Source organism: Oncorhynchus tshawytscha, linkage group LG20 (assembly GCF_018296145.1).
Source record: "Oncorhynchus tshawytscha isolate Ot180627B linkage group LG20, Otsh_v2.0, whole genome shotgun sequence".
In the NCBI taxonomy this organism is placed as follows: domain Eukaryota; kingdom Metazoa; phylum Chordata; class Actinopteri; order Salmoniformes; family Salmonidae; genus Oncorhynchus; species Oncorhynchus tshawytscha.
This window is the reverse complement of record NC_056448.1, coordinates 27,773,592-27,800,654: the sequence shown is the minus strand read 5'-3', so window position 1 is coordinate 27,800,654 and position 27,063 is coordinate 27,773,592. Positions and strand designations below refer to the sequence as shown.

The 27,063-nt window shown below is 43.1% G+C and overlaps 1 protein-coding gene across 6 annotated transcripts in view; it reads right to left on the bottom strand.

Annotated features, from left to right (window-relative positions):
* Positions 1-3,473: 3,473 nt before the first annotated feature.
* LOC112220305 (phosphatidylserine decarboxylase proenzyme, mitochondrial) overlaps positions 3,474-27,063 on the bottom strand; it is a 35,342-nt gene continuing 11,752 nt past the window's right edge. Inside the window, exons 1-8 of one of the 6 annotated variants that reach the window (XM_024382079.2) lie at positions 19,683-19,809; positions 19,118-19,251; positions 14,387-14,552; positions 7,329-7,565; positions 6,990-7,137; positions 6,615-6,764; positions 6,135-6,295; positions 3,474-4,670 (exon numbers count right to left, since the gene is read on the bottom strand). In XM_024382079.2, the coding sequence (XP_024237847.1) occupies positions 4,395-4,670; positions 6,135-6,295; positions 6,615-6,764; positions 6,990-7,137; positions 7,329-7,565; positions 14,387-14,500 (1,086 nt within the window). In that variant the 5' untranslated portion in view covers positions 14,501-14,552; positions 19,118-19,251; positions 19,683-19,809 and the 3' untranslated portion in view covers positions 3,474-4,394. Of the gene's footprint in view, positions 4,671-6,134; positions 6,296-6,614; positions 6,765-6,989; positions 7,138-7,328; positions 7,566-14,386; positions 14,553-19,117; positions 19,252-19,682; positions 20,295-23,564; positions 23,669-27,063 lie in introns of those variants that run through there. The other 5 variants (XM_024382075.2, XM_024382080.2, XM_024382077.2 and 2 more) reach the window with 5 other exon arrangements.

Below are 27,063 nucleotides of genomic sequence, written 5' to 3'. Positions count from 1 at the left end.
TATTCACTTAAAAGCCCTAATATAATGTAACTGGTAAATTACAGTGTAAACACTCAAAGCTATAATCACACAGGTTGGTCATGATAAGGACAGCAGCAAAAACCCTATGACAAAGATTTGTGTTTGTTATTTTTAGTCTGCGTTTGTTGTATTTAAGGGTTTTTTAGTTGCAGGGAGTGGTTTATACTAAATAAAAATAGAGAGCATTCTATGTTTAAATCAGGATATTTCAGTCAATCTGAACAGGACTGCCGACAGCTGCCTAAATGGGTGTTTAGGCGTAGTTCCAGTGTTAAACATGAACCTGGTTCCATATGAAACACATTGCTGCAGCCATTTCCTCTGCTTTGACCCAGATCCTTTACATTTACACGTGTGTGCACTCAGCAAAAATTCCTCATACCAATGTTTGCTAAATGGATCAAAGTGAACAAGAGTTTACAGACAAACACACCCCACACATATGCAGGCAGGCATTCACACACACGTAAACCACAATGATTTATATATACACACTCGATGACTAATAGGAGGCACAGTGCCTCCATCTTGGCACTCCCCCACCATTGTACAAAATATTTTGGAAGCTTTAGAAATGCATGTATTCATTTCTGCATTTGTATTTGCCTTTAAGTATATGTTTTACAGATTAATGTTACTGTCCCCAATACAACAAAAATACGCTCAAAGTCATGCTTTTGTAAGATAATTCTATGGCCTTTTGTTTTCCTCGTCAACCCTTTTCACTTTAGTAAATAAGGTGTGGTACCTTTTCTGTGCATTTGTTCTTAGCCTGCATATATTTGAGTCGTTTTTCACTTTCAGAATTGGCCTCACAACCATGTAGACATACATTGCACTTTTTCCCCATAGGTCGGTGCAGTATCCTCATTTCACCAGTGAGAGAAAGTAGCACAAGGAGCACGAGCTTAGTTTACATTGCTTCACCAGTGTCATATTTCTTCATCCTTACTATCAACATTAGGAATGGGGGTAGGGGAATCTGATCCTAGATCTGTGATTTAGGGTAACTTCTACTTTAAGCTAATTTACATAGCAGAGGATTGCTCCCATTACCCAATGTGACATTTGTCCTTGTGTTCCAATCAAATCCCCCCAACATTATCAGCATGGAGTAGCTTAGCTCTGGAGGTCATCTCTAATCCTATAAATATGTGAAGTACATACTTTCTCGTCACGCACACATATACAAAAACACATGTTTAAGAATACACAATTTATTAGACATGTTTTTTTGCTTTTCAAACAATTCAGGTTAAAATCTATGCAGTGTTGAATGATTCAAGTATATTACAATGTAGATATAAAAACAAGTGTGCAACAGGCAGTAGCCAGGCCAGACCCTGGTGTTTGGTTTCTGTATGCAACACTTTTTGTGGAACAACGATGTAGCCAAGGGGAGTTTGTCACCGGCATCTCCCCGGTCTGTCACATCTGTGACTCCCACTCCTCTGAGGCTAAAGTTAAAAGGTCCTTTACCCACGGGTCAGAGTCAGGTGAGGTCTCTACCCCCTCATGCAGAGAATTAATCCAGCAGCAGCAACACAAAAAGCACAAATGTCCACATTTGTTCAAAGCAAAACATATAAAAAAATACACTGAAAAACTAAAACCACCAAAATACATTTTTGGCACTACTATAAAATGAACAGAACTACATTAAAAATTTGCTTTAAACCAGCTCAGCCCTAGGTATCACAATCATTATTCATTAAGTGCATGATACATAGTTAGTATTGATATCAGCATAACTTAAGCTTTACAGTCTTAAATAAACTTTTGTTAACACTGTCATAGGCAGATAACTTCCAGTAACAACTTATTCCAATTCAACCGAACAGTAGAAGACTAAAGTATCAGTTGCCAGTACCAGTTTGCACATTCTCTCCCATGATCCTACCACCAGTGCTGCACATTGTCATAGGTTTGTTTTTGGAATGACGGTCAGAGGGCTGCACTGTATATTAGCATAAAAAGGTATCGCTCCAATCAGAGGAATACGTCAGGATTTAGTCCATTAATGGAATGGGTTAGATTAACACACGTCATCAATCATCTCAACTCATCATCACATGTTAAACAATGTGACATACCTTTTAGCAGTCATTTAGGAATGAAAGTGCCATGTGAGTTATGCTGCCATGCTAAACTGTAACGCTATAATAGAACTCCATTAGAAGAGATCCACCTGGTTTGAACCCCCTCCACCTGTTAGCAGTGCTTGACTTGGAATGAAAGTAGTGCAGGAGCTGTCTTGTTCCAAGTCTATCCATTAGATCATGTTCACCGTAATTCACAACTGGTATGCTACAGGGATTATTTTAAGAGTTCATAGACATTTTCCATTACTTCGGACGTTTAACCAAATGTTCATGACTATTATTATAGCCTACATGAAATAGTAAGCATTATTGACACTGGAAGACTGCTGTGTCTGATCCCATGTAGGCCTTCAATCTCCTGCCATTGTGCCCTTAATCAAGGCACTTAACCCCCCACAAACTTGTCAACATGTGGTCAACCCTCCATCTGGAGAGCTCTTGGGTGTGCAGGCTTCGCTTTTGCTCCAGGCCTGAAACACTTCTTATCAAGGTTCTGTTGAGCAGCTGATGTTTATGCTACAATGTGGTTAGACCAGGATTTGAAGAAAAGCCTGCACACCTAGTAGCTATCGTGGAGGATGGTTGCCACACTTCATATAAAATATTGCAACACTACAACCAAATATCTTTGTTTTTAATCAAATGATTCCCTCATTAAATGAATCAGAGATCAAATGGACAAGGTAGGCTACTATACATGTTTATATATAAGGCTCAAATATTCATGCTTCAGGGGAGATCTATGCACAGCAAGTTATTTGTCAATTGTTATAATTATTTTTACGTTACCAGCAGAAATTAGCACAGACACACACTGAAGGGTCATTCCGATAATGGCTGATATGTCCATTTTTAAGTGTGCCTTCATGAATTACATTAGCAAAAATCATGAAATGCCTTTTCATGACCTGATAAACCCTCTTTTGGCAAAAGCCCTTCATGCGCATTCAGGCTGGCTCATTTTCAATAGGCACAATCTTGAACTGACATCCTACTGGCAAATAAATGTGAACAAAGCGGAATCAGAAAATGAATACCCATTGGCCATTGCTAGTCAACGCAGATCCTGCCTTCATTCCACTTTGATCAAACTTTGTCTCTGTGTATGAATCTTGACCGGTGACAGGCTACTTTGTTTTATATAGGAGCCGGTACGCAATTCATCAAACATTTGAAGTGTCGGTAAGGCCTCCGGGTAGCTCAGTCCCAAGTCAAGCACTGCCTGTTAGGCACCACTTACAGTAAAACAACAGCGATAATTGGCATCAGGCAGGCAACGCTACTAGCTACCACTAATGGTGATTAATAACGCATAGCTGGGATGGCAGAGATCGTACATCATGGGCTTACTACAACAGGGTTGTATTTATTAGGGCAGACTGAGGCAAAACATTTTACAACGGAAAGTCAAGGTATTCAGCCTGTTTTCTTCTGGCAGGTGCCTAATGAATAAGACCCAGACTTGTCTGACTGGGAGGAGTGGTGTCAGTCTGTACCTCCATGACAGGGAGGGAAGAGTCCACATAATCACCCCCAACATAAGCACCTTCTCTGGGGATGGCAGAAGAGGGAGAGACCAAAGGAGAACAGGAAGGCATTCAGTATCAGAATGAAGGGAAATTAGAGAAGGAAGAGGGTAGACGTGTGGCCTCTGGTACATTCCTTCTTCGTGGTATGTGTACTGTAGGTGTGTGTATACTGTACATTGTATAGGGAAGCCTGTCCACATGATAGAGGCTGTGTGTGACAGGGGTTATCTGTATGTGTGGAGATGTGTCTTGCTAGCCTGGTCCCAGATCTGTTTGTGATGTATTGCCAAAGGCCATATGAGCTGGGCTACACAGCACTAGCCAGATCTGTAATCAGGCTGGTGTCTTGCTGCTTGTGTCTGAAATCTCAGGAGGAACTCCTAGTTGAAGAGGATACCCCTGACAAAAGGCAATATGGGTACAATTTAGTAACATTTTTTTTTTTTTTTTAAAGCTATGTCGTTATTCTTCTGGAAAGTAAATGTAACTAATTGCTATAAACTATCTTGCTTTTGCTGGTCAGGTATGTACACTAGTTCTAATCAACTGTCCAACTGACAAAATAAGTAAATTGTTAATAGAAATTCTAGTCGATGAAAACAGGGAGACCCCCTTGGTAGTAATGCAACAGTGGTGACTGAGTTTTTTCTGTAAGTCCATCAGTGTGTGAATGAGTGTGTGTCTAAGTCAGCCTGTGCACCTCTGCTCAAATCTGTACACACATGTTAGTGTCCCCATCAGTTTATTTTAGTCCGTTTTCCCCCAGAGAGTGTCTCTCTGGTTGGCCATCTCGGCTCACAGTCCCCAGGGGTTCTCCGTAGCGGATCTTCTGGCCGGCCTTCAGGTTGAAGCTGAAGTCGTGCGGAGCCTCGAAGAGAAGGACTATAGTGGAGCCCAGGTTGAACTCTCCCAGGTGCTCCCCTTTCCTCATGCTCACTCCCTCCTGGTTGTTGTTGGACAAGTAGCTGAAGTCGTTGTACGAGCCTTTGCTGTAGCGTGGGCTGTTAGTGCGCAGCTCCTGGATACAGACAGACAGAGAGAGACAGAGAAAGGATACAGTTTAGTAAATACATTATAATAATGTGTTTTGAGCATCTGGTGGAAAGGATTTGATCTAAAGCGGCATATATTAAGTACACGTGACACATGGGGGAATCAAACCCATAGCTCTGATGTTAAATGCACCCTGCTCCAACCAACCCTTAACACTGAAATGATATCTCATAACTGCCCCATTTATCCAGTGCCCATCATGTGATGTGTAAAAAATTTGAGGAGAATAGTTAAATTGGACTAAGCCCCATTAGACGATGAGCAGCATGATAGCTGCTGAATGAAGTCATATCCTCCTGTTATGATGTTGACGGTCTGGTTGGGAACAGCTTATGCCACTGGCCCCCCTCACTTTTCATCTTTCTCGTCTCCCTCCCCCCTCCTAGTTGTCTTCCCTCCCATTCCACCTCCCCCTCTCCTCAGCCTTCCTTCGCTTCCCCCTTCCTGATCAGGCTCTTCTTAATGACAGCCAAACCCAGAGCAGGTGATGGTGATGGCTTACAGTTAACCGCCTCACCTACATATTAAAGCGACCACGTCATCCTAAGCCTCAGGTCTAATCAATGGAAGTATATGGCTCCTATGGGAAATCAGTCAGTTTAAACACAGAGTGGAGAGATTAAATAGGCCTATCCGGTGTGTGTGTCGGCAGCTTAGGGAAATGGCCTGACGTACAGGTAAGTGGGACAGGAAGCAGAGGGAGCTGAAGGGAGTGAAAGCTCATACTGCGAGAAGAAGTGTAATAGGGGTCAGAGTGACAATGGGTCAGAACCTCTCTTAAGTCAGCATTATTTCTACTGTATGTACTGTTATGTCCTAATAATTCATCTTTGAGTAAATACTATGGCACGGTACCAGAATAGGCTCAGACCAGGCCCCCAGTGTCTGGTCTGGACCAGCTCTGCTGGTCGGCTACTGTGTAGCTACCTAGTGGTGTCAAAAGTCCTGGTCTGCCCTAGAAAGCCTATGTAAATTACGATCGTCGGAACAGCCAAACTATTCTTTATTTTTACGTCTGTTTTGGGCTCTAAAATGTGTTTATTATGATCAAGTTCGATCCCAAACGTGAATTATTTTAAAGTTCGCTACAAATTGAGATATTAGTTAAATAGTGATCCATTCTGACTAGTACATTTGTCGTCACACAGGACCACGTGCTGACACAGACCAATCACGGGCTGGCAGTTTACGAGGAGGCTCTCGCCCTCATGCACTCTTTGCGTGTCTCTTGGGCAGGATGACCATGATCCTTTGCTAGTTATGCCCACTTTCACCATGATCCTTAGCGATATTTTTGTGCCAGTCAGCAATATGGCGGGCTTCAAATACTTCTATGGAAATCTCACGATGACGCGTGGATGACTGGTTTTAATGTCTATGGGTCAGACTAGTAAACATTCACCCTAAGTGGGCTGTAGCGCTAACTAACCTTGTCAAAGTAGATACGTATGGAGCCCACGTTGGTGGCCCCTACAGCGGTGAGAGAGAAGAAGCCGTGCGTCCACTCTCCGCTCAACACCACCCTCTCGTTATGGCAGAACAGTTCTTTGATCCAGCGGGCCACGCCAGGGTTCACTGACATCAGAGAGCCTGGGAGGGACACAGACAGGGAGCAGGAGGTAAATACACAGCTATACAGACATGACACAAAACATGAGGTATAATACAAACACTGCAAGCAGCACCATATTTAAACACCAAATATGATTTTTAGGACTGTGCTATTTTAGATCAGATAGGAGTGAGGGTGCAAGGTGCAGCATGGCAAGTCTGAGTATGTAGAATGATTATGGTGTGTGTCCTGGACATCCTGGGATTGTCCTAGCATCATCCTACCATAGCAGAGTAATTCTGGTGTTTATATATGATGCGTATAGTAGGAGTAGGACAGTCCTAACAGGGTACTGACCAGGGAAGTGTCTTCTGTGGGCCACCCTCCAGTCTGTGGGGGAGTGGAAGCAGTGGTAATCTCCTGGAGCCAGGTACACCACACAGTGGAACAGCTCATTCCCCTCTTTAGTCACCAGCAGGTCCTGAAACGAGCTGGGGTCCTCTTCATCTGGGAAAACACACATACATCCACCGTTCTGGTCAGCAGGCAAGCTGTGTCATACAAACCAATCCTAAATGAGCCCTAATCTCTGAGTCTATTAGGTCTATAACATACATGTAATATTTCCATCCAATCCTTTGAGATCAACAAGTCTAAAGGAGGTAGGGGGGATTAAGGGTCAAATTGGGATTGGGCATTAGACCAGGAGGGGGAAAGGGTAGAGGTATTCACTTGATGGCTTGATGGTATTGTTGATGGCCTCAGCCCAGGTGTGTGGTCCCAGAAAGGTCTCCAGAGAGTATGTGACTCCTTTGACTTGCTCCACCTCACAGTTCCGCACCCGCCCAAAGTGCAGGATCTTCCCATCTGCTGGGCTGATCTGAAAAGCACACAGACATTATGGCTTTCGCCAGGGATCTACTCCTCTGTGTGTATAAAAGCCAGTAGAGACAACTCTGATCAGACACAGAGCAGGAAGAGTAGTTCAAATTCATACACACCGTTCACACACATAGACAGACAGTTCACATATACCTGTGAACATGCATGCACGCACAAACACACACTTACCACACAGTGTGAGTCGCACACGGGCCGGATAGCCGGTTTGAGTTTCCGTCTAAAGAACTCTCCCAGGTTCCTGTACTGAATTAGGTCTTCCACAGCAGCCTCCTGCATGTTGACACCAAACGTCCAGATATACAGACTGTAGACTGGCTTCCTCAGCCAGGTCGGCAGCTCCACCTGGTTCAGCCGACCCCAGGCCCGAGACAGCAGCCGTGTCGGGATGGTCTTGTACAGAGCAACCTGAATGAAGGAGGAGGAGAATGTTGGGTTACACTACACATAGCTAAACTCCATGTTCTCACATTGGCTACATCCTGGCTCCTTGTTTTTGTGGTCTGGCCAACTCCTATGGTCATTGTTACACCAAACGACCATTGGAGTTGGCAACAGTGCACAAACAGATCTGGCACCGGGCAACTTCTTCTCTACTGGGAGAACTCTAGAAGGAGAAGCTAGAACCCTAGCAGACAAGGCTATTGAAGGCAAGGTGACATCTTGAATAAAAGTATTAGCCTCCCACTAGGTCAATTGCATCAAGGCCATGTGCGGGACAGGTAGTAAAGTTGAGGTGTTGACAGCGTTTTAAGGTGCCTGAATAGATCAAACTTTTGCACACCTGAAGTTCTGTCTTAGTGTACAGGTGCATTGTAAAAGCCTAAAGTGAACAGGTAGTTGCAAATTCAACTTTTCCAGATAACTGCAAAGTTTCAGTCGCATACAAAGCCATCAATTCACGGCTTTAAGGATATCTAAACATAAACCTAGCCCTAAGCTGCACTCACCAAAACACAACCACATCTGAGCAGTAGCATCAAAAAAAAACAAATCGAAAGTTCATTGATTCCTACATCCCCTTCTACTCGATTTATCTCCGTATCCATGAGATGTGACCAGTCAAGTTGAAGGAGCCGCCTGTCACTTGACTTCTCTGCACAGGTATAGAACATCCATCTGCGACTCACGCAGAGGCACTTACAATGTGAAGCACGAAATTCAGTGTGCGTTGAAGTGAAGAGTGACAAAGCGATCTGATGATCTGACCCTCCTAGCACCTGCAAGCAGTCAGGACTGTTTAGACTCCTCTATTGCCTGAGCGATCCATATGATTTGCTGCTTGACTTGCTGCTGCTGCTTCTAGCTGTTCGCTGGGCCAGGCTGGCATCATCAATAGCTTCTGCCTAGCTAAGTGGATTAGTCAGGTTCTGGACCAGCTGACATGAGGAAGGAGGAGAAAAGGGCTCTAATAAAGCTTACCTATCCTCCCCTTCGAAAATGTTGCGAATCGGATGTTGCAAGATATCTGATGATATAGATGGGGTTAAATACGCAAAACATGATTAATTTAATACCGGGCTAATCATGATGTGCGGAAGCAAGCCTTGTTAATTATAATTAGTTGACTGTGCACTTTAGGGATCTGCAGCCTACAGGATCAAATCCGTCCAAGTCCAACACGGCTACGAATAGACCGCGGCACAATATATATATATATATATATATATTTTATACATGGCCTCAGATGCGAGGACAGAATAATTAATAAACACAATGGCAGATTTAAAATAGACTTAAAATAGAATAGGAGTTAAACAGGTAGGTAGGTAGGTAGATAGGTAGGTAGATAGGTAGGTAGGTAGGTAGGTAGGAGGGGAAAGGGCCTAGAAAATCCATTTGATCCATAGTGTGGCTCAATCCACATGGAGTTCAGGGCTAAATTAAAAACCATGAAGGTGATCAGAGTTCAGACTGAACAGAAATATAAACGTAGGGAGAAATACTGGGGCTTAATTAATGTGGGTTACAACCCAAATTATTTTCCAATCATTTCGTTCTGAACAGAACCATTATTTTTTCCCCCCTTCCAGCCAGCAAAATTAAGATCTGAACTGACTCAAACCCCCAAAAAGTGAATGTTTATATCATTCCTTTCTGATCCTTTTTTTAAACATTTAGCTCGACATCAAATTACTTCACCAATCAGTGCGCATAGAGCAGCTTGCTATGGAGGAAGCAAGTCATAGTTGTTCACATGCATTGGAGAGACAAATTTGGGTGCGAGATGCGATAAATTTTGCAGATGGGGAGGGAGCAAGAAAGGTTGGAGAAGGAGGCTTGGTTTGAAGTGTTGGGCATCTTATGACATGCACTATCTGAATTAGGCCCAAAGAATTATACCTACGGAGGAGCGGCTTTTATGAAGGAACTTTGAATGTCTTCGACCTTCAGAGTTGACTTAACGTTGGACCACAACTAGCTAGCTAACAAGCTTGTGGATGTAGAGGCACCAGAATTTAAATAAAAACACGTCTTTTAGTAGTTAATAAATCCAATGTGAAACGTTACTATAGTAACTATAGTATCTTTAACGAACATTGAAAAAGTTAATCCATTCTAAATCGAATAAAAAAATCTGTCCCTAATTTCTGTACCACGCTTGTAACGTCAGTAGGCTACAGTAGCCTATGTTTTGGAGGGGGAAGCGCAGGTAGCCTACACACTCACTGGCAAAGATTTTAAGCTGGCAGGCAGACATTGGAACAAGTTTGAGTGAGAGTGAGGGCTTTGCATAGGCACTTTGTTGATGAGAATGAAAGTTCCCGGAAAGTAAAATAACATTATTCCCAAGCTTTTAAAATAACGTCTGTTCCGTAACAGTATAGTTCACTTCCGGTTCGGTTCCTCAAAAAATGCATTTTCCAGTTTTCCTGGTCGCAACATACGGAACTTTGCAGATGAACTATAACGTACAGATCAAACTGATGAAATGGCTGACAAAATTATTCAATTTGATTGATAGAGAAGTACCCTACATGACCAAAAGTATGTGAACACCTGCTTATCAAACATCTCATTACAAAATCATGGGCATTAATATGGTTTTGGTCCCCCCTTTGATGCTATAACAGCCTCCACTCTTCTGGGAAGGCTTTCCGCTAGATGTTGAAACACTGCTGCGGGGACATGCTTCCAATCAGGCACAAGAGCATTAGTGAGGTCAGGCACTGATGTTGGGCAATGAGGCCTGGCTCGCAGTCGGCGTACCAATTCATCCCATAGGTGTTCGATGGGGTTGAGGTCAGGGCTCTGTGCAAGCCAGTCAAGTTCTTCCACACCGATCGACAAACCATTTCTGTATGGCCCTCGCTTTGTTCACGGGGGCATTGTCATGCTGAAACAGCCTTCCCCAAACTGTTGCCAAAGTTGGAAGTACAGAATCGTTGAGAATGTCATTGTATGCTGTAGTGTTAAGATTTCCCTTCACTGGAACTAAGGGGCCTAGCCCAAACCATGAAAAACAGCCCCAGACCATTATTCCTCCTCCACCAAACATTACAGGTGGCACTATGCATTGGGGCAGGTAGCATTCTCCTGGCATCCGCCAAACCCAGATTTGTCCATCAGACTGCCAGATTGTGAAGCGTGATTCATCACTTCAGAGAAGGCGTTTCCACTGCTCCAGAGTTCAATGGCGGCGAGCTTTACACCCCTCCAGCCAACGGCGATGCAAATGGTGATCTTAGGCTTGTGTGCGGCTGCTCAGCAAAGGAAACCCATTTCATGAAGCTCCTGACTTTGCTTCCAGAGGCAGTTTGGAACTCTATAGTGAGTGTTGCAACCAAGAACAGATGATTTTTACGCGCTGCGCGCTTCAGCACACGGCGGTCCTGTTCTGTGAGCTTGTGTGGCCTACCACTTCACAGCTGAGCTGTTGTTGCTCCTAGACATTTCCACTTCACTATAACAATACTTACAGTCGACCGGGGCAGCTATAGCATTGCAGAAATTTAACGAACTGACTTGTTGGAAAGGTGGCATCCTATGACGGTGCCACGTTGAAAGTCAGAGCTCTTCAGTAAGGCCATTCTACTGTCAATGTTTGTCTATGGAGATTGCATGGCTTTGTGCTCAGTTTATATACACCCGTCAGCAACAGGTGTTGCTGAAAAAGCAGAATCCACTAATTTGATGGAGTAACCATACTTTTGTATATAGAGTACGTCTGTTCTACAACATTACTATCCGAATGCTCTGGAACGTAACACACCGTCCTGAATTTAAGCCACCGGTGCTGCCTGCTGAGTCTAGATCCGCCCACATAACTCACAGGTAGTTAGCTCCTGTAGCTAAAGATAAATCACAGTTAATGTCCAAACTGAAAAAAATGAGATCAGCAGACAAGTTCCATCTCCACGACTGAGTTCCCCCTTTGAAAAATGGTCCAGGGGAGGTGGAATAGATCAACATTTCATTAACATTAAATGCTTATTGGCTGATGGTAAGGGAAAAACAGCGTCCATTGAAACTAAGTGCACTCAGTCACCCTGTGACTATGACAGCACGAGCGAGCAAAGCAGAAGAACAAAACAAAGCATTTCTCTGTTATTGTGTGGCCCACACAAAGGGCCTTTGATAGGCTGTACGGTAGGGCCTGTACAGGGAAGCTCTGCAGGTCCATATGGGTCCAGCCATCTGTGTCGGGGTGGGGGGGGGTTACACCTCACACAAGGATGGGCATTTTAAATGATTTCACTATTCGTCTCAGGAGAGGCAGTGCACTATGTACAGACGGGTGGGGGTGGGGATGGGGACTGTGCCCTCTGCACATACGGGTGGGGGAGGGGAGCGAGAGGACCAGGGGCGGGTGTGTCTGACATGGAGGGAGATAGACAAACTTGTTGCTGCGATAGGTTCTCTATCCTCTCATCTGGTAGTGTGTGTCTTGATGTAAAGGAGCTAGCTACCTACGTTAGTCAGCTAAGTTAGTAAGCCAGCTAGCTAGCTGGGCTAATTGAGGCCATTTTGTTGTGCATCCTTGATGACAACAACTCTTCCATATTAAACAGCCTACCAGTTGGTTGATCATTGAAGCCTACTCCTAATTTAGCCAACTTAATTCCATAATTGTAAATCCATTTTACATTGATTAAAAATATCTCACTTCACTTGCTACACATGGTAATGCTTTGATTGACAAGAGTGAAAAGTGTGTAGGCTACCGGTACATTTTATTATTATTAAATGGGGCGCACTCATGAAACTATTGTTTTATTAAAATGTATAATGGCATAGTCTAATAATTTTATTACATTTCATACAAAGTCTTTACATTAAAAAAAAGGCAGACAGATACAGTACAGGTCAAAAGTTATGACACCTACTCATTCAAGGGTTTTTATATATTTTTTTATACTATTTTCTACATTGTAGACTAATAGTGAAGACAAAATTATGAAATCATGTAGTAACCAAAAAAGTGTGAAGCAAATCAAAATAGATTTTATATTTGAGATTCTTCAAAGTAGCCACACTTTGATAACAGCTTTGCACACTCTTGGCATTCTCTCAGAGCTTGAAGGAATGCTTTTCCAACAGTCTTGAAGGAGTTCCCACATATGCTGAGCACTTGTTGGCTGCTTTTCCTTCACACTGCGGTCCAACTCATACCATCTCAAATTGGGTTGAGTTTAGGTAATTATGGAGGCCAGGTTCTGGCGCAGCACTCCGTCACTCTCTTTCTTGGTCAAATAGCCCTTACACAGCCTGGAGGTGTGTTTTGGGTCATTGTCCTATTGAAAAACATGATAGTTCCACTAAGCGAAAACCAGATGGGATGGCGTATCACTGCAGAATGCTGGGCAAGTCATGCTGATTAAGTGTGCATTGAATTCTAAATAAAATCACAGATGGTCACCAACAAAGCACCTCCACACCTCCTCCTCCATGCTTCATGGTAGGAACCACACATGCAGAGATCATCCATTCACCTACTCTGCGTCACAAAGACACAGCGGTTGGAACCAAAAGTCTTTAATCTCAGACCAAAAGGACAAATTTCTACTGGTTGAATGTCCATTGCTCGTGTTTCTTTGCCCAAGCAAGTCTCTTCTTATTATTGGTGTCCTTTAGTAGCAATTTCTTTGCAGCAATTTGACATTGAAGGCCTGATATCACGCAGTCTTCTCTGAACAGTTGATGTTGAGATGTGTTTTTTACTTGAACTCTGGGAAGCATTTATTAGGGCTGCAATTTTTTGAGTCTGGTAACTAATTAACTGGGTCTTCCTTTCCCGTGGTGGTCCTTGTGAGAGCCAGTTTCATTATAGTGCTTGATGGTTTTTGCAACTGCACTTGAAGAAACTTTCAAAAGGTCTTGAAATTTTCTGGACTGACTGACCTTCATGTCTTAAAGTAATGATGGACTTTCGTTACTCTTATGCTCTTTGTTTCTCTATGCTTATTTCAGCTGTTCTTGCCATAACATGGGGCAGCAGGGTAGCCTAGTGGTTAGAGCATTGGACTAGTAAACTTAAAGGTTGCAAGTTCAAATCCCCGAGCTGACAAGGTACAAATCTGTTGTTCTGCCCCTGAACAGGCACTGTTCCTAGGCCTTGAAAATAAAAGAGAGCCGCACACTCTAGGAGCTAAGATGCAAAAATGTAATTACCAACGTTTCGACAGCCAAGCTGTCTTCATCGGGGTATAATCACAAACACTGCGGGATGACTCGATTATGTAGTGTCAAAAGACACAGGTGTCTGTAATCGTGGCCTAATATCATTGGTTAATTAAATCAAATCAAATTTTAATTATCAAATATTATCTTTAAGTTAAAGATCCAGGCAGCCTCTCGTTTTAACAATACATTATCAAGGTCACCCCCTGTTCCTAGGCCGTCATTGAAAATAAGATTTTGTTCTTAACTGACTTGCCTAGTTAAATAAAGGTTCAATAAATAAATAAGTTATCGAATGCTGTTCGGATATTTAAATAACTGTGCTCATCCCTACACACCAACATCAGTGCCTCTAACAGACCACCTCTAGCCGAGAAAACCTAGCGTCACGACGCAGGGGAAACTAACGACCATAGGGGTTATTAGAGTGATGATATTGCTTTTTAAGTGTTCACGTTGTACTTTACCTTGTAAGAGAGGAACTCTCAATATACTCCACAAGTATTCTAAGAGTTGGTACCCCTGGATGCTGAGATTGACATTCACACACAAACCCCCAGATATACACAAATAAATTATGCAGCATCTGTTAGCAGGTAAATACTCACCCTGCTTGTTGGTCTCCAGCCAACCTTTGCCAGGGGCTTGAGTGCACCGAAGGTCAGGAAGTAGTAGAGGAAGCTGAGCGGCCATGAGCGCAGCCGCAAGGCGGGCCGGGACATGCAGCTCAACTGGCCAAGACGACGCCGCAAGGCCAACTGAGGGAACTGCAACCTAGGCAACCATACAAAATGCTGGGTTGGCACAGGTATGGCCGTGTATACATAGTACACACAAAACAGTCTCAGTACAGAAACACTGAAAGATGACAGACAGATGACAGGCAGGCAGGCAGGCAGGGACACCGCCAGCAGTCCACCCGGCAGGCAGACAGCCCAGCAGGCAGGACAGAGGCTCACACATTCACCACAGACTCTCTACCCCACAAACACCCACACAGGCAAAGCACGTGAATAATGCGCATACCTATGTCCATACAAGGGACATGACACAATGGTCCTACACAAAGACATGTTAAATACCGGCATAATGGGAAAAACAAAATGACACAATGATGCCCTCCTACTTTATACTGGTCAAACACAATCACACAACACATTCCTATCAGGAAATAGGCTACTGTACGTTCACGTGTCCTGACTGCACACATCCTCCCCACTGTATCCCCAAACTCTCTTCAACAATGCAGATGGTACTCTTCTACAGTATCTCATCCAAACCACCACATGGTTACTTTCCTAAGAAACTCCTCATATATTAATATTTCACACAGAATCCACCCTACTCTTCAGACTGCTTTTAGTCAGGCTAACTGTGTGTCTTTAAAATATCCTAATGCCTAACTACCATCCATCCAGATCTCTCAATATGCCTTGTTAAAATGGCTAAAAAATAAATTAGCCTTAGCATTCGCTTAGCCTATAAATGCGGAGCAGGATTTTGATGACAAACCTTGTGCTTGTCAAAGTGTGGATGGTCAACACACTGCATAAAATGCATAGAAACAGCATATCCACCCAACAGCCAAATCAAATTATCTGCGCATGAATATGCCTGGCCGCACTGTAAAACAGTCTATTAAAATAGGCTTAAGTGGCTGTGATGTATTGCCCTGGTTCTGTACAATAGGACCAACTAGGGCAGCAGTGATGCAGCAGTGGACTCTAAAGGAGGAGGCCAATGTTACCGCAACAAGGGACATCCAACGCACGCAATGTGCAAAACCACCGTCTTTGTCCAAAACCACAGGCCGTGTACGAATACCCGCACTTGCGTTCTAAATAGTAGGTATTTGGGTATGCAAAAAATAATAATTTGTACATTCATACATATATTTATATTTTTTGCATATCCAAATTATTTATTTTATAGTATATACATTTTCAAATAATAATGAACGAATGGCTCTGCTATGTCCACATTAGCTTCAGCATGTCAGGGGATGTGGATCATACTTGGCCCTGAGAGTGATGAGCCAGAGCTAACAGGCCTGAAAAGGGAGGGGAGGGGGTATAATACATTCTGCTGTACAGCTATCTATAGGCCTAAAGAATACCAGTCCACTCTAATCAGGATAAGAGACAAACACTGACACCCTAATAGACGGTCAGCAGCACCTTAACACCTGCCACTGGCATACACACAGACACTGCCGACTAGAGGTGACCTGTAGGCCAAACCTGCGGAGGCAAGTCTAATGACAACAATAGAGTAGGACTGGACACGTTCAATTACAACAGTTGATCCTGAAACACTAACATAACTAAGCTAAGGACCCTGGGACTAAACACCTCCCTCTGCAACTGGATCCTTGACTTCCAGACGGGCCACCCCCAGGTAGTGAGGGTAGGCAACAACACATCTGCCACGATGATCCTCAACACTGGTTCCCCTCAGGGGTGCGTGCTTAGTACCCTCCTGTACTCCCTGTTCACCCACGACTGTGTGGCTAAGCACGACTCCAACACCAACATTAAGTTTGCCGATGACAACAGTGGTAGGCCTGATCACCGACAATGACGAGACAACCATTAGGGAGGAGGTCAAAGGCCTGTCAGCATGGTGCCATGCCAACAATCTCTCCCTCAATGTGAGCAAGACAAAGGAGATGATCGTGGACTACAGGAAAAGGAGTACCGAACAGGCCCCCCATTCACATCGACGGGGCTGAAGTGGAGCGGGTCGAGAGTTTCAAGTTCCTTGGTGTCCACATCACCAACAAACTATCATGGTTCAGACACACCACGACAACACCTTTCCCCCCTCAGGAGACAAACTATTTGGCATGGGGGACCAGATCCTCACAAAGTTCTACAGCTGCACCATCGAGAGCATCCTGACCGGTTGCATCACCGCCTGGTATGGCAACTGCTCGGCATCTGACCATAAGGCGCTACAGAGGGTAATGTGTACGGCCCAATAAATCACTGGAGCCACGACCTATATTTTATTTTATTTTTTCATTTTACCTTTATTTAACTAGGCAAGTCAGTTAAGTACAAATTCTTATTTTCAATGACGGCCTAGGAAGTGGGTTAACTGCCTGTTCAGGGGCAGAACGACAGATTTGTACCTTGTCAGCTCGGGGGTTTGAACTTGCAACCTTCCGGTTACTAGTCCAACGCTCTAACCACTAGGCTACCGCCCCATATACTAGGCAGTGTCAGAGGAAGGCCCCAAAAAATTGTCAAAGACTCCAGTCACCCAAGTCATAGATGTGTCTCTCTGCTACCGCGCGGCAAGCGTTACTGGAACGCCAAGACTAGGTCCAAAAGGCTCCTTAACAGATTCTACCCCCAAGCTATAAGAATGCTGAACAATTAATCAAATGGACACCCGGACTACTTACATTGATTTCCCCCCTTTTTTTTTTTACACTACTGCTACTCGCTGGTTATCATCTATGCAGTCACTTTACCCCTAACCTACATTAACTCAGTACCGGGCCCCCTGTATATAGCCTGACTAACCTATACCCCGCACATTAACTCAGTACCGGGCCCCCTGTATATAGCCTGACTAACCTATACCCCGCACATTAACTCAGTACCGGGCCCCCTGTATATAGCCTGACTAACCTATACCCCGCACATTAACTCAGTACCGGGCCCCCTGTATATAGCCTGACTAACCTATACCCCGCACATTAACTCAGTACCGGGCCCCCTGTATATAGCCTGACTAACCTATACCCCGCACATTAACTCAGTACCGGGCCCCCTGTATATAGCCTGACTAACCTATACCCCGCACATTAACTCAGTACTGGGCCCCCTGTATATAGCCTGACTAACCTATACCCCGCACATTAACTCAGTACCGGGCCCCCTGTATATAGCCTGACTAACCTATACCCCGCACATTAACTCAGTACCGGGCCCCCTGTATATAGCCTGACTAACCTATACCCCGCACATTAACTTAGTACCGGGCCCCCTGTATATAGCCGCATTATTGTTATGCAATTCTACTGTTACCTTTTATTTGATTTACTAAATATTTTATTAAACTCTATTTATTGAACTGTACTGTTGGTTAAGGGCTTGTAAGTAAGTATTTCACAGTAAGGTCAATACCTGTTTTATTTGGCACGTGACAAACAAACATTTGATTTGATGACACACACTCACAGGTCGGTCAGTGGCCCTGTTGTGTCTTTAATCCATATGTCATTATAGACCTGTTTTGCCTCAGAGCTGAATCAGATCAATTGAATGGTGCTTTACAGGTTGGTGTTGATGCGCCCTTTGTGAAACTACAGACAGTGCTTAACGATTGTCCCCAGCACAGACAGAACACTGCCCATATTGTTCCACACACACACACAGATCTGAGGATGGTTTTTAGATCCGGAGCAGTGTGAGGAGCTGTGCGGTTCAGTGGGTCTACACAGACAGTCCTATCACCATCTTTTACGGTCTAATTTGTCAAGGGTTTGATCACCACAACATAACAATCAGAGGGGGAAAAAGGTCATCAACAAATCTAATGATCCACAGCAAAGATCTAAGATACGCCTGATTCTAGAAACCTGGAAAATCACATCTCTGATTACTTTGGCTACACGGATGGCTGGGTAGGGGATGACTTCCACTGAGGCATGCTGCTGATGTGGCTGCATGGTGCCGTTCAGTAGGTAGTGTATTGGAGCTGGCTACTGCTCTCCTCATAGTCACCGCTGGTTGGCTGGCCTGGTTTGGACTGCAGTGTGACACTGGGCCACTCATCTTTTCTAAACTCTAAACAGGAGAGCAATATTTACTACTCACAGCAGCATATAAGAGTAGAGCTAATATAGCAAATTTTGCCTAAACAAAGTTATTTGCATAATGTTTAACTCCTTTATAACAGGATATAAAAAAGGCAAAGAAATAATTTAAATGTAATTGAATCTCAACTCTCATAGAAGTCTACCAGTGCAGAACATTTTAAATGCTTAAAATCTTTACCATAACCTGTCATATGCCTTGGTTTCAGCCATCGTACAGCTTAAACATCCCAGCCACCCGGATAAATGCCACAAAAGTAACAAAGTCAACATGTAAAGAATACACTTCTACCCTTTTTTTTTTTTTTTTTTTTAATTTCCTGGCTATCCCGTCTCTAGCTCGCTCTCTACCACACAAAACGCACGCTCCAGCAGCACCCCCCTCTCTTCCTCAATGCAGGCACATATTAGCCAATCACTGACTGCATAGCATTCTCTCTCTCCTGCCTCTATCCACACAAGCTGAGTCTTAGCCTTCACGCAGCTATTGAAAACTCCATCTCTCCATTACTTCTTTCAGGACCACTTCTGAGGCTTGCAGGGTAAGGCTGGACCAGATGCTTTGTTCAACCCTTTGACTGGCTTGCCTGTTCGGGGCTTAAGGACATTACGTTGCAATTAGGCCAAACAGAGGCTTTGTGCTGCCTGGGACACAGAGAGAGAGAGAGAGAGAGAGAGACAAAAAAAACATTGAGGGGGCTTTGGGAGTGCAGACCAACTGTACCCACTCAATAGTCACCCCCTTGGCTCACACTTGTCCCCATGCTCATGAAGCAGCCAGGGCACAGCTCAACACAAAGTACACAACACAACCACCCACTCACAAACCACACCTTCAATCTCACGACAGAACATTACGTTAATAGTTCCCTCTATGCTCGCTCAAGTCATCCCTCTCAGGCTCTTTCAATCCATCTCTACCACTCATGTACTGTAAACAGTCCCTCTATAGGCTAAGTACCATTCATTCCCTCTCCATGTCAGTCCTCTCTCTCATGTACAGCAGGCATGTTATACACACACGTCAAGTCATCCTGTAGTCATTCATCTCGTTCCCTCTCTCTCTCTCAGCATACCTGAATCGGTTCCTGTGGCTGAGTGCTTGGGCCCCCTGGGTGCCCTGGCCTGAGCTGTTGCCGCCGCTGACTCCCCCCTGCTCCCCAGAGGAGCTGATCGGCCGGAGCCGGCGCACATCAACCCTAACTCTGTGGAGATTGTAGCAAGACGGAGGGCTGTGCAAAGACTTGCAGCATCTCACCATTTCCCTGAGCTCCGCGCTGCTGCCCGCTGCAGGTTCCTGCTCTGACACATTATCACTGAAGGTGTGGGGGGGATTACAGACACTTCTCTCACTGGGGCTGCCTCTCTCTCGCTCAGTGTGCACACGTCTGTTCTCTCGCTGGATCTTGTTCTCTCGCTCTGCTATTCTCAAGCCCGGCCCCCTTCTCTGGTAGGACGGATGTGACGTGGTGAAGGGGGGTAATCCGTTCGCTCCCTCTCTTCGCTCTCTGTCATTTCTCTCTCGCTCTCTCAGGGTTCCAGGGGCCTCAAAGTTATTTTGTACCAGAGGGCAGAGCCTGGGTGCCAGAAGGTGGGGTGACTGTTTCACAGCTGATCTGAGAGGAGCTGCAGCAGACTGGTGACAGTGAGAGACTGGAGGAGGACTGGTCTGCCTGGGGGAGGGGCAGCTTGATGAGAGAGAGAAAAAAAATCCCATCAGCTATAGTGTTCATGGACCCTGTTAAAGATTCCTGGCCGCTCCCCTATACTGCTAATAAGTGTTGTGTAACAGTATAATTCGGCATTCTTGCCGTAAGGATGCTTGCCGTACCTTGTTTATTTAACTTAACTTTAGCCTGTTTTGAAAGCCTGGCTAGACTCCACTGCTTCCTACCTTAACCTATCCTACATTCAGCCGATGGGGGGGGGCATCTGGACCCTCTCTCTTAACCACAGGAATAACAGAAATGAGCAGATTATGACAATTAGTCTATCTATTCATTCCCTGTTGTTTTGTTAAGAGTGAATCATTTCAGAACGTTAAGCATTGGTTACCATGAAGATAACGTGGTTAAATGAATGTCTATTATTAAAGCCCATCGGCTTTCTTACTTGTCTGACTTTTCCTAATTAGCCTCTCAACAAAATCTCATGTCTTGTTTAACACAAAAAATTCCCTGTCTTAGGTCAGTTAGGATCACCACTTTATTTTAAGAATGTGAAATGTCAGAATAATAGGAGAGAATGATTTCTTTCAGCTTTTATTTATTTCATCACATTCCCAGGAGGTCAGAGGTTTACAAATGCTAAATTCGTGTTTGATAGCATTGCCTTTAAATGGTTTAAATTGGGTCAAATGTTTCAGGTAGCCTTCCACAAGCATCCCACAATAAGTTGGGTGAATTTTGGCCCATTCCTCCAGACAAAGCTGGTGTAACTGAGTCAGGTTTGTAGGCCTCCTTGCTCGCACACGCTTTTTCAGTTTTGCCCACAACTTTTCTATAGGATTGAGGTCAGGGCTTTGTGATGGCCACTCCAATACCGTGACTTTGTTGTCCTTAAGCCATTTTGCCACAACTTTGGAAGTATGCTTGTGGTCATTGTCCATTTGGAAGCCATTTGTGACCAAGCTTTAACTTCCTGACTAATGTCTTGAGATGTTGCTTCAATATATCCACATAATTTTCCTCCCTCATGATGCCATCTATTTTGTGAAATGCACCAATCCATCTTGCAGCAAAGCACCCGCACAACATGATGCTGCCATCCTTGTGCTTCACGGTTGGGATGGTGTTCTTCGGCTTGCAAGACTCCTCCTTTTTCCTCCAAACATAATGATGGTCATTATGGCCAAACAATTCTATTTTTGGTTCATCAGACCAGAGGACATTTCTCCAAAAAGTACGATCTTTGTCCCCATGTGCAGTTGCAAACCGTAGTCTGGCTTTTTATGGCGGTTTTGGAGCAGTGGTTTCTTCCTTGCTGAGCGGCGTTTCAGGTTATGTCGTTATAGGACTCGTTTTTACTGTGGATCTAGATACTTTGTACCCGTTTCCTCCAGCATCTTCACAAGGTTCTTTGCTGTTGTTCTGGGATTGATTTGCACTTTTCGCACCAAAGTATGTTAATCTCCAGGAGGCAGAACGCGTCTCTTTCCTGAGCGGTATGACAGCTGCGTGGTCCCATGGTGTTTATACTTGCATACTATTGTTTGTACAGATGAACGTGGTACCTTCAGGCATTTGGAAATTGCTCCCAAGGATAAACCAGACTTGTGGAGGTCTACAATTCATTTTCTGAGGTCTTGGCTAATTTCTTTTGAGTTTCCCATGATGTCAAGCAAAGAGGCACTGAGTTTGAAGGTAGGCCTTGAAATACATCCACAACTCCAAATGACTCAAATTATGTCAATTAGCCTATCAGAAGCTTCTAAGATCGTGTCATGCACAAAGCAGATGTCCTAACGGACTTGCCAAAACTATAGTTTGTTAACAAGACATTTGTGGAGTGGTTGAAAAACAAGTTTTAATGACTCCAACCTAAGTGTATGTAAACTTCCGACTTCAACTGTAATCGTGAGAAGGTGAAAAAAAATAAGAAGTGGACTTTATGAAAACACCATTTTCTCCCACCGTGCTAGAGAGGCTAAATGCTAATTGCGGATGTTGCATATCATGTTCAGCCATTCAGGTTGCTGCAGTGTTTTTTCACACCTAACCAAATGTAGCAAGCGTAAAAGAAACAGGACCCCTGGTCTGATTGTTTCATAATAAAAAAAGTTGTGCTTATTAAACATAGTTTTTGTATTGGATTTGTTGGCATGAACTCGTTTACAAAACATTATTCATCGTTTGAATAAATAGTAAATATTTGTGAAGTGAAATAATGCATCATACCGGCTGTATTTCTATATTATACATCTTGAAAACTTGATTGCTGATATGCAACAAAAATAAATGGCACTATATCAACAATGTACTAATGAAACAAATACCAAAAGGGGTGGAATTTTCCTTTAACACTGAGCAACATGGGCCTGGTATCCACAGTACTCCACGAATCATACAGTTTCCAACACGATAACATCTTGTATCCACCCCCCCATTTCATTGTTTTACCTAAATGTACTGTCATTTAAGATTTTAAACTGCAAAGTTCTCTGCCGCATAGCAAAATGTGTAGAATTGCAGGATATTAGCTTTAAAGTGACAACAAAAAATATGTCTGAACTATGATAAATGTGTAGAATTGCAGGAAATTCTCTTGAAAACGGCAAAGTTCTCTCTCCGATGCCAAGAGGCGGGCCTTTATTATTGGTTGATCTGGCCATGCACTGCCGAAGTTATAGTAAAACTCATATGCTACCTGTATCTAACGCGAGTTGTGTGCTGATGAGGGGCACCATAATGAATTTGCTATCACAAACGAGGTCCCCGCCGGTCCCAAAAAGTATGAAAACACGACCTAGAAGGCCTCTTTAGAAAAATAGCACTCCCAGAGCGTCCAACTGTTTTCTCAATATTGTTTATCCATCAGTCTGATGTTGCACCTTTTTTGGAGGTGAGATTCTTCAGTCAACACTATTAGTCTCTCAAGCAACGCGTGTCTTCAGCAAACAGGGAGCCGGTCCCTAAAAGCAGGACAACACCCACTTCCTTCCTTAACTGACACACTGATGCTACGGACTACTGTTATGAGTAATCTATTCATAATAACAGTTACTGTAAAGACATAGGAACTGTCAAAGTAATACTTAAGTACAGATTCTGTTTATCCCAAAATTCACTTTGGATTTTGTTACCACTTCCTGTAACAGTTCCCTATTAAACACTATTCTGTTGAATTAGATTACATTGAACACTTCCATAAACATAGTTACATATTTCAGATAATGCATTATACATCTTTAATCTAAAATTGTGTTTTTCCATTTTCGAAAAAGAAACTCCAAACATTACCTTCTGTTGTCTGAAGAGTGAATCAAATAGACAAAGGGGAAGTTAAGTCTCTCACTGCGTGCTAGTTAAAGGTGAAGGCTAGTCAGTACCCTCTACTCTCTCACAATAAAGTCCTGCGTACAGGCTGGACAAGCCCTTTAAGAGACTAGAGGGTGGGCGGGCAGATATCACGTTCAAGGGACTATAATTGCTGGGTGATGTCATCTGACTCACCACATGCCAAAGTAGCCTAACGGTCCAACTGCACAAATCTACTGTAGAATCTACAGCAGTAATACGATAATCATCTCATCATTCATAAAATTGACAGTGGGGCCATCTTAACGATAAGTTTGGGGTGATGAACTAGACTTCACAAATATTCAAATGTGTACAGTACAGATAGCACTGTGTAATCAACTAAGCCTACAAGCAGCCATGTACATGTAACTGCCAAAATAAAGGAAACACCAACATAAAAATGTCTTAATAGGGCATTGGGCCACCATTTATTTGAATGGTAAATTTCTTTATAAAATGGGTGTATTATATTTCCATTCAAATAAAAGTATCTATTCATGTTAATGTTTTTAAAATGTATGTAAACTGTTAAGTTTTTTGTCTGTAATGCATTTGTGCCAATCAGTTATGTTGTGACAAGGTAAGGTTGGTATACAGAAGATAAACACACTTTACCAAATAGGGATAACACTTTGTTACTACATGATTCCATGTGTGTTATGTAATAGTTGTCTTCACTATTATTCTACAATGCAGAAAATAGTACAAATAAAACCCTGGAATGAGTAGGTGTGTCCAAACTTTGGCTGCTATACTAAGCTTACTAATGACAATGACATTATTATAATAACAACAACAAGATCAGGGAAAAAGAGGGTTATTATTATTATAAATCTATTTTTGACAATTTGGAAGTGTAAACAGTAAATAAATTAGAAATAATACCAGGGAGGCTGGACTAATGAAAAAAAAAAGTGCAAAGCGTTAATCACAGCATAGTAAAGATTAAAAACTGCCGAATTGGTGAAATTGTTGTGTGAGACTTGGTGCTCACGGAATCAGTAGGCTTTCAACCAAACACTCAAACAGCCAACATAAATCAGGATTGGTCTTATTTCTGTAGATATATATGGATGATTTCTAAAGTCAGGCACATTTAACAGTTAGGCTATTGATTATAGAACTAATTAGGTTGGGGTTTCCTCTATCCTCTCTTTTCTTAGACAATTAAGGCAAGTGCTGTTTTCTCGTCTCCTAACTCTGCTGCTGCCTCCGCCGCATTGCTCTTAACACCAATATGGTGGTTAACTTCACTAATATGCACATAGCAACACAGTCAAGGAAAAGGCGCCAATTTAACAGCGCACTGATGTGTTTCAGAACCGTGGACAGCAACGCGAGAGAAAGTGCATTAGCTTATAAAATATTATTATTTGTATTGCACCATTGTTCTTACATAATATGACCATATACAATTTCAGTTGCATATGTCTTAGACTTATGAACTGTGCCATCCAAATGGATCAGTCCACTCAGACAGAATCAGAAAGGTATCTTGTTTACCATGATTTTTTGTTTTGCTACTGTTAACTTAAGAAATCTTCATCAACCAACAGCCTATCGACCAAACAGTCGTCTAAATCTGGTTAGCCTTACAATTTATGCACACAATTGCAGCTGGTCAGATCAGCACACCAGTAAATAGCTAACATTACACCGCAAGTCTGATGGCTCATTGCCGAAAATGGTGCATGTTCAAGATGATAACCAGCTAAAGCTAGCTATGTTTTCTATTACCTCCCATCTAATATCTTAGGACCATCTAAAATCTAGCCAACTAGCATAGTAGCTAATATAGCTAACAGCACAGATGAAAGGGTTAGGTTATTGTAATCTTTGCTAACAGGTCACATAGCAATCTGGTTAGCTAGCTTGCTTATTGCATGCATATCCGGGAAAGTCGACACGAGCCTTAATATTAGTGAATTAACTAAAACTAATATTTGCAACAGGAGTTTGATTTTGGTCACTGTGTCAGTCAACCACTTCTCAAAACTGCACCTTTCTGTTGGAGAATGAGCTGGTTTGCTGCTGCTGGTGATTTCCACAGATTGACATTCCTTGGCATGGTGCAGTGCTCGTGGCGAGGCGGAGAGTGGCGACTGGTGTAAAGGGACTATCGGCAATATCGGTCCAAGTCTTCATTTCTCAGAACAAGAATAGACTGAATAGTTTCAGAAGAAAGTTATTTGTTTCTGGCCATTTTGAGCCTGTAATCAAACCTACAAATGCTGATGCTCCAGATACTCAACTAGTCTAAAGAAGGCCAGTTATTGCTTTTTTAAATCAGGACAGTTTTCAGCTATTGCTAACATAATTGCAAAAGGGTTTTCTATTGATCAATGAGCCTTTTAAAATGATACACTTGGATTAGCTAACAACGCTGCTGATAATGAGCCTATGTATATATATTCAATTTCATATTTTTATTTTAAAATCAGCCATTTCCAGCTACAATAGTCATTTACAACATTAGTAATGTCTACACCGTATTTCTGATCAATTTGATGACATTTCAAAAACAAGTGACCCCAAACTTGAACAGTAGTGTATATCTGCATTTATCCATACTACAATACACAATACCTCTGTCTTTACCCAAAGAGGAACTGATAAATCTGTCTGTAGAGAGTGTGAGACAGGAAATGCTCCTATCCCCAATTTCCCTGTAGCTGGCTCAGAATGCTGTCTTTGGCTTGTCGGAAGGGAAATTGAGAGACCCTGTCTAGTCTGCTCATTACCATTCCATTCGCGTCTCAGCCCAGATTCACCCTGAGAAGAACTCAGGCCATTGTTAGGAGGTCATATGCATGTGGGTCTTTGAGAAGCCAAATGAAACTTGTGAAGTGTGAGCCTAAATCTCTGACAAGTGTGTGTGTGTGTGTGTGTGTGTCCACAGTAGTGCTGAGCAATAAGTGTTTTTTGAGGTCGGTTCATATAAATCGCGGTTTTCAATGCTGTAACAAAAAACAAATGATGGAAGTGATGGGCCATTACAGCATATCTGTTACGGTTTTCTAGGTGTGAAGGAGAGTCGGACCAAACTGCGGCGTGTAGATTGCGATCCATGTTTAATCAACAAACGTAAAACACGAATCAATACAAAAAACAACAAACGTGGAAACGTAACGAAAACCGAAACAGCCCTATCTGGTGAAAACACAGAGACAGGAACAAGGACACTAAGGACAATCACCCACGACAAACTCAAAGAATATGGCTGCCTAAATATGGTTCCCAATCAGAGACAACAATAAACACCTGCCTCTGATTGAGAACCACTCCAGACAGCCATAGACCTTGCTAGATAACCCCACTAGCTACAAACCCAATACATACACACCAAAACCCCAAGACAAAACACACCACAATACAAAAACCCCATGCCACACCCTGGCCTGACCCAATACATGAAGAAAATCACAAAATACTTAGACCA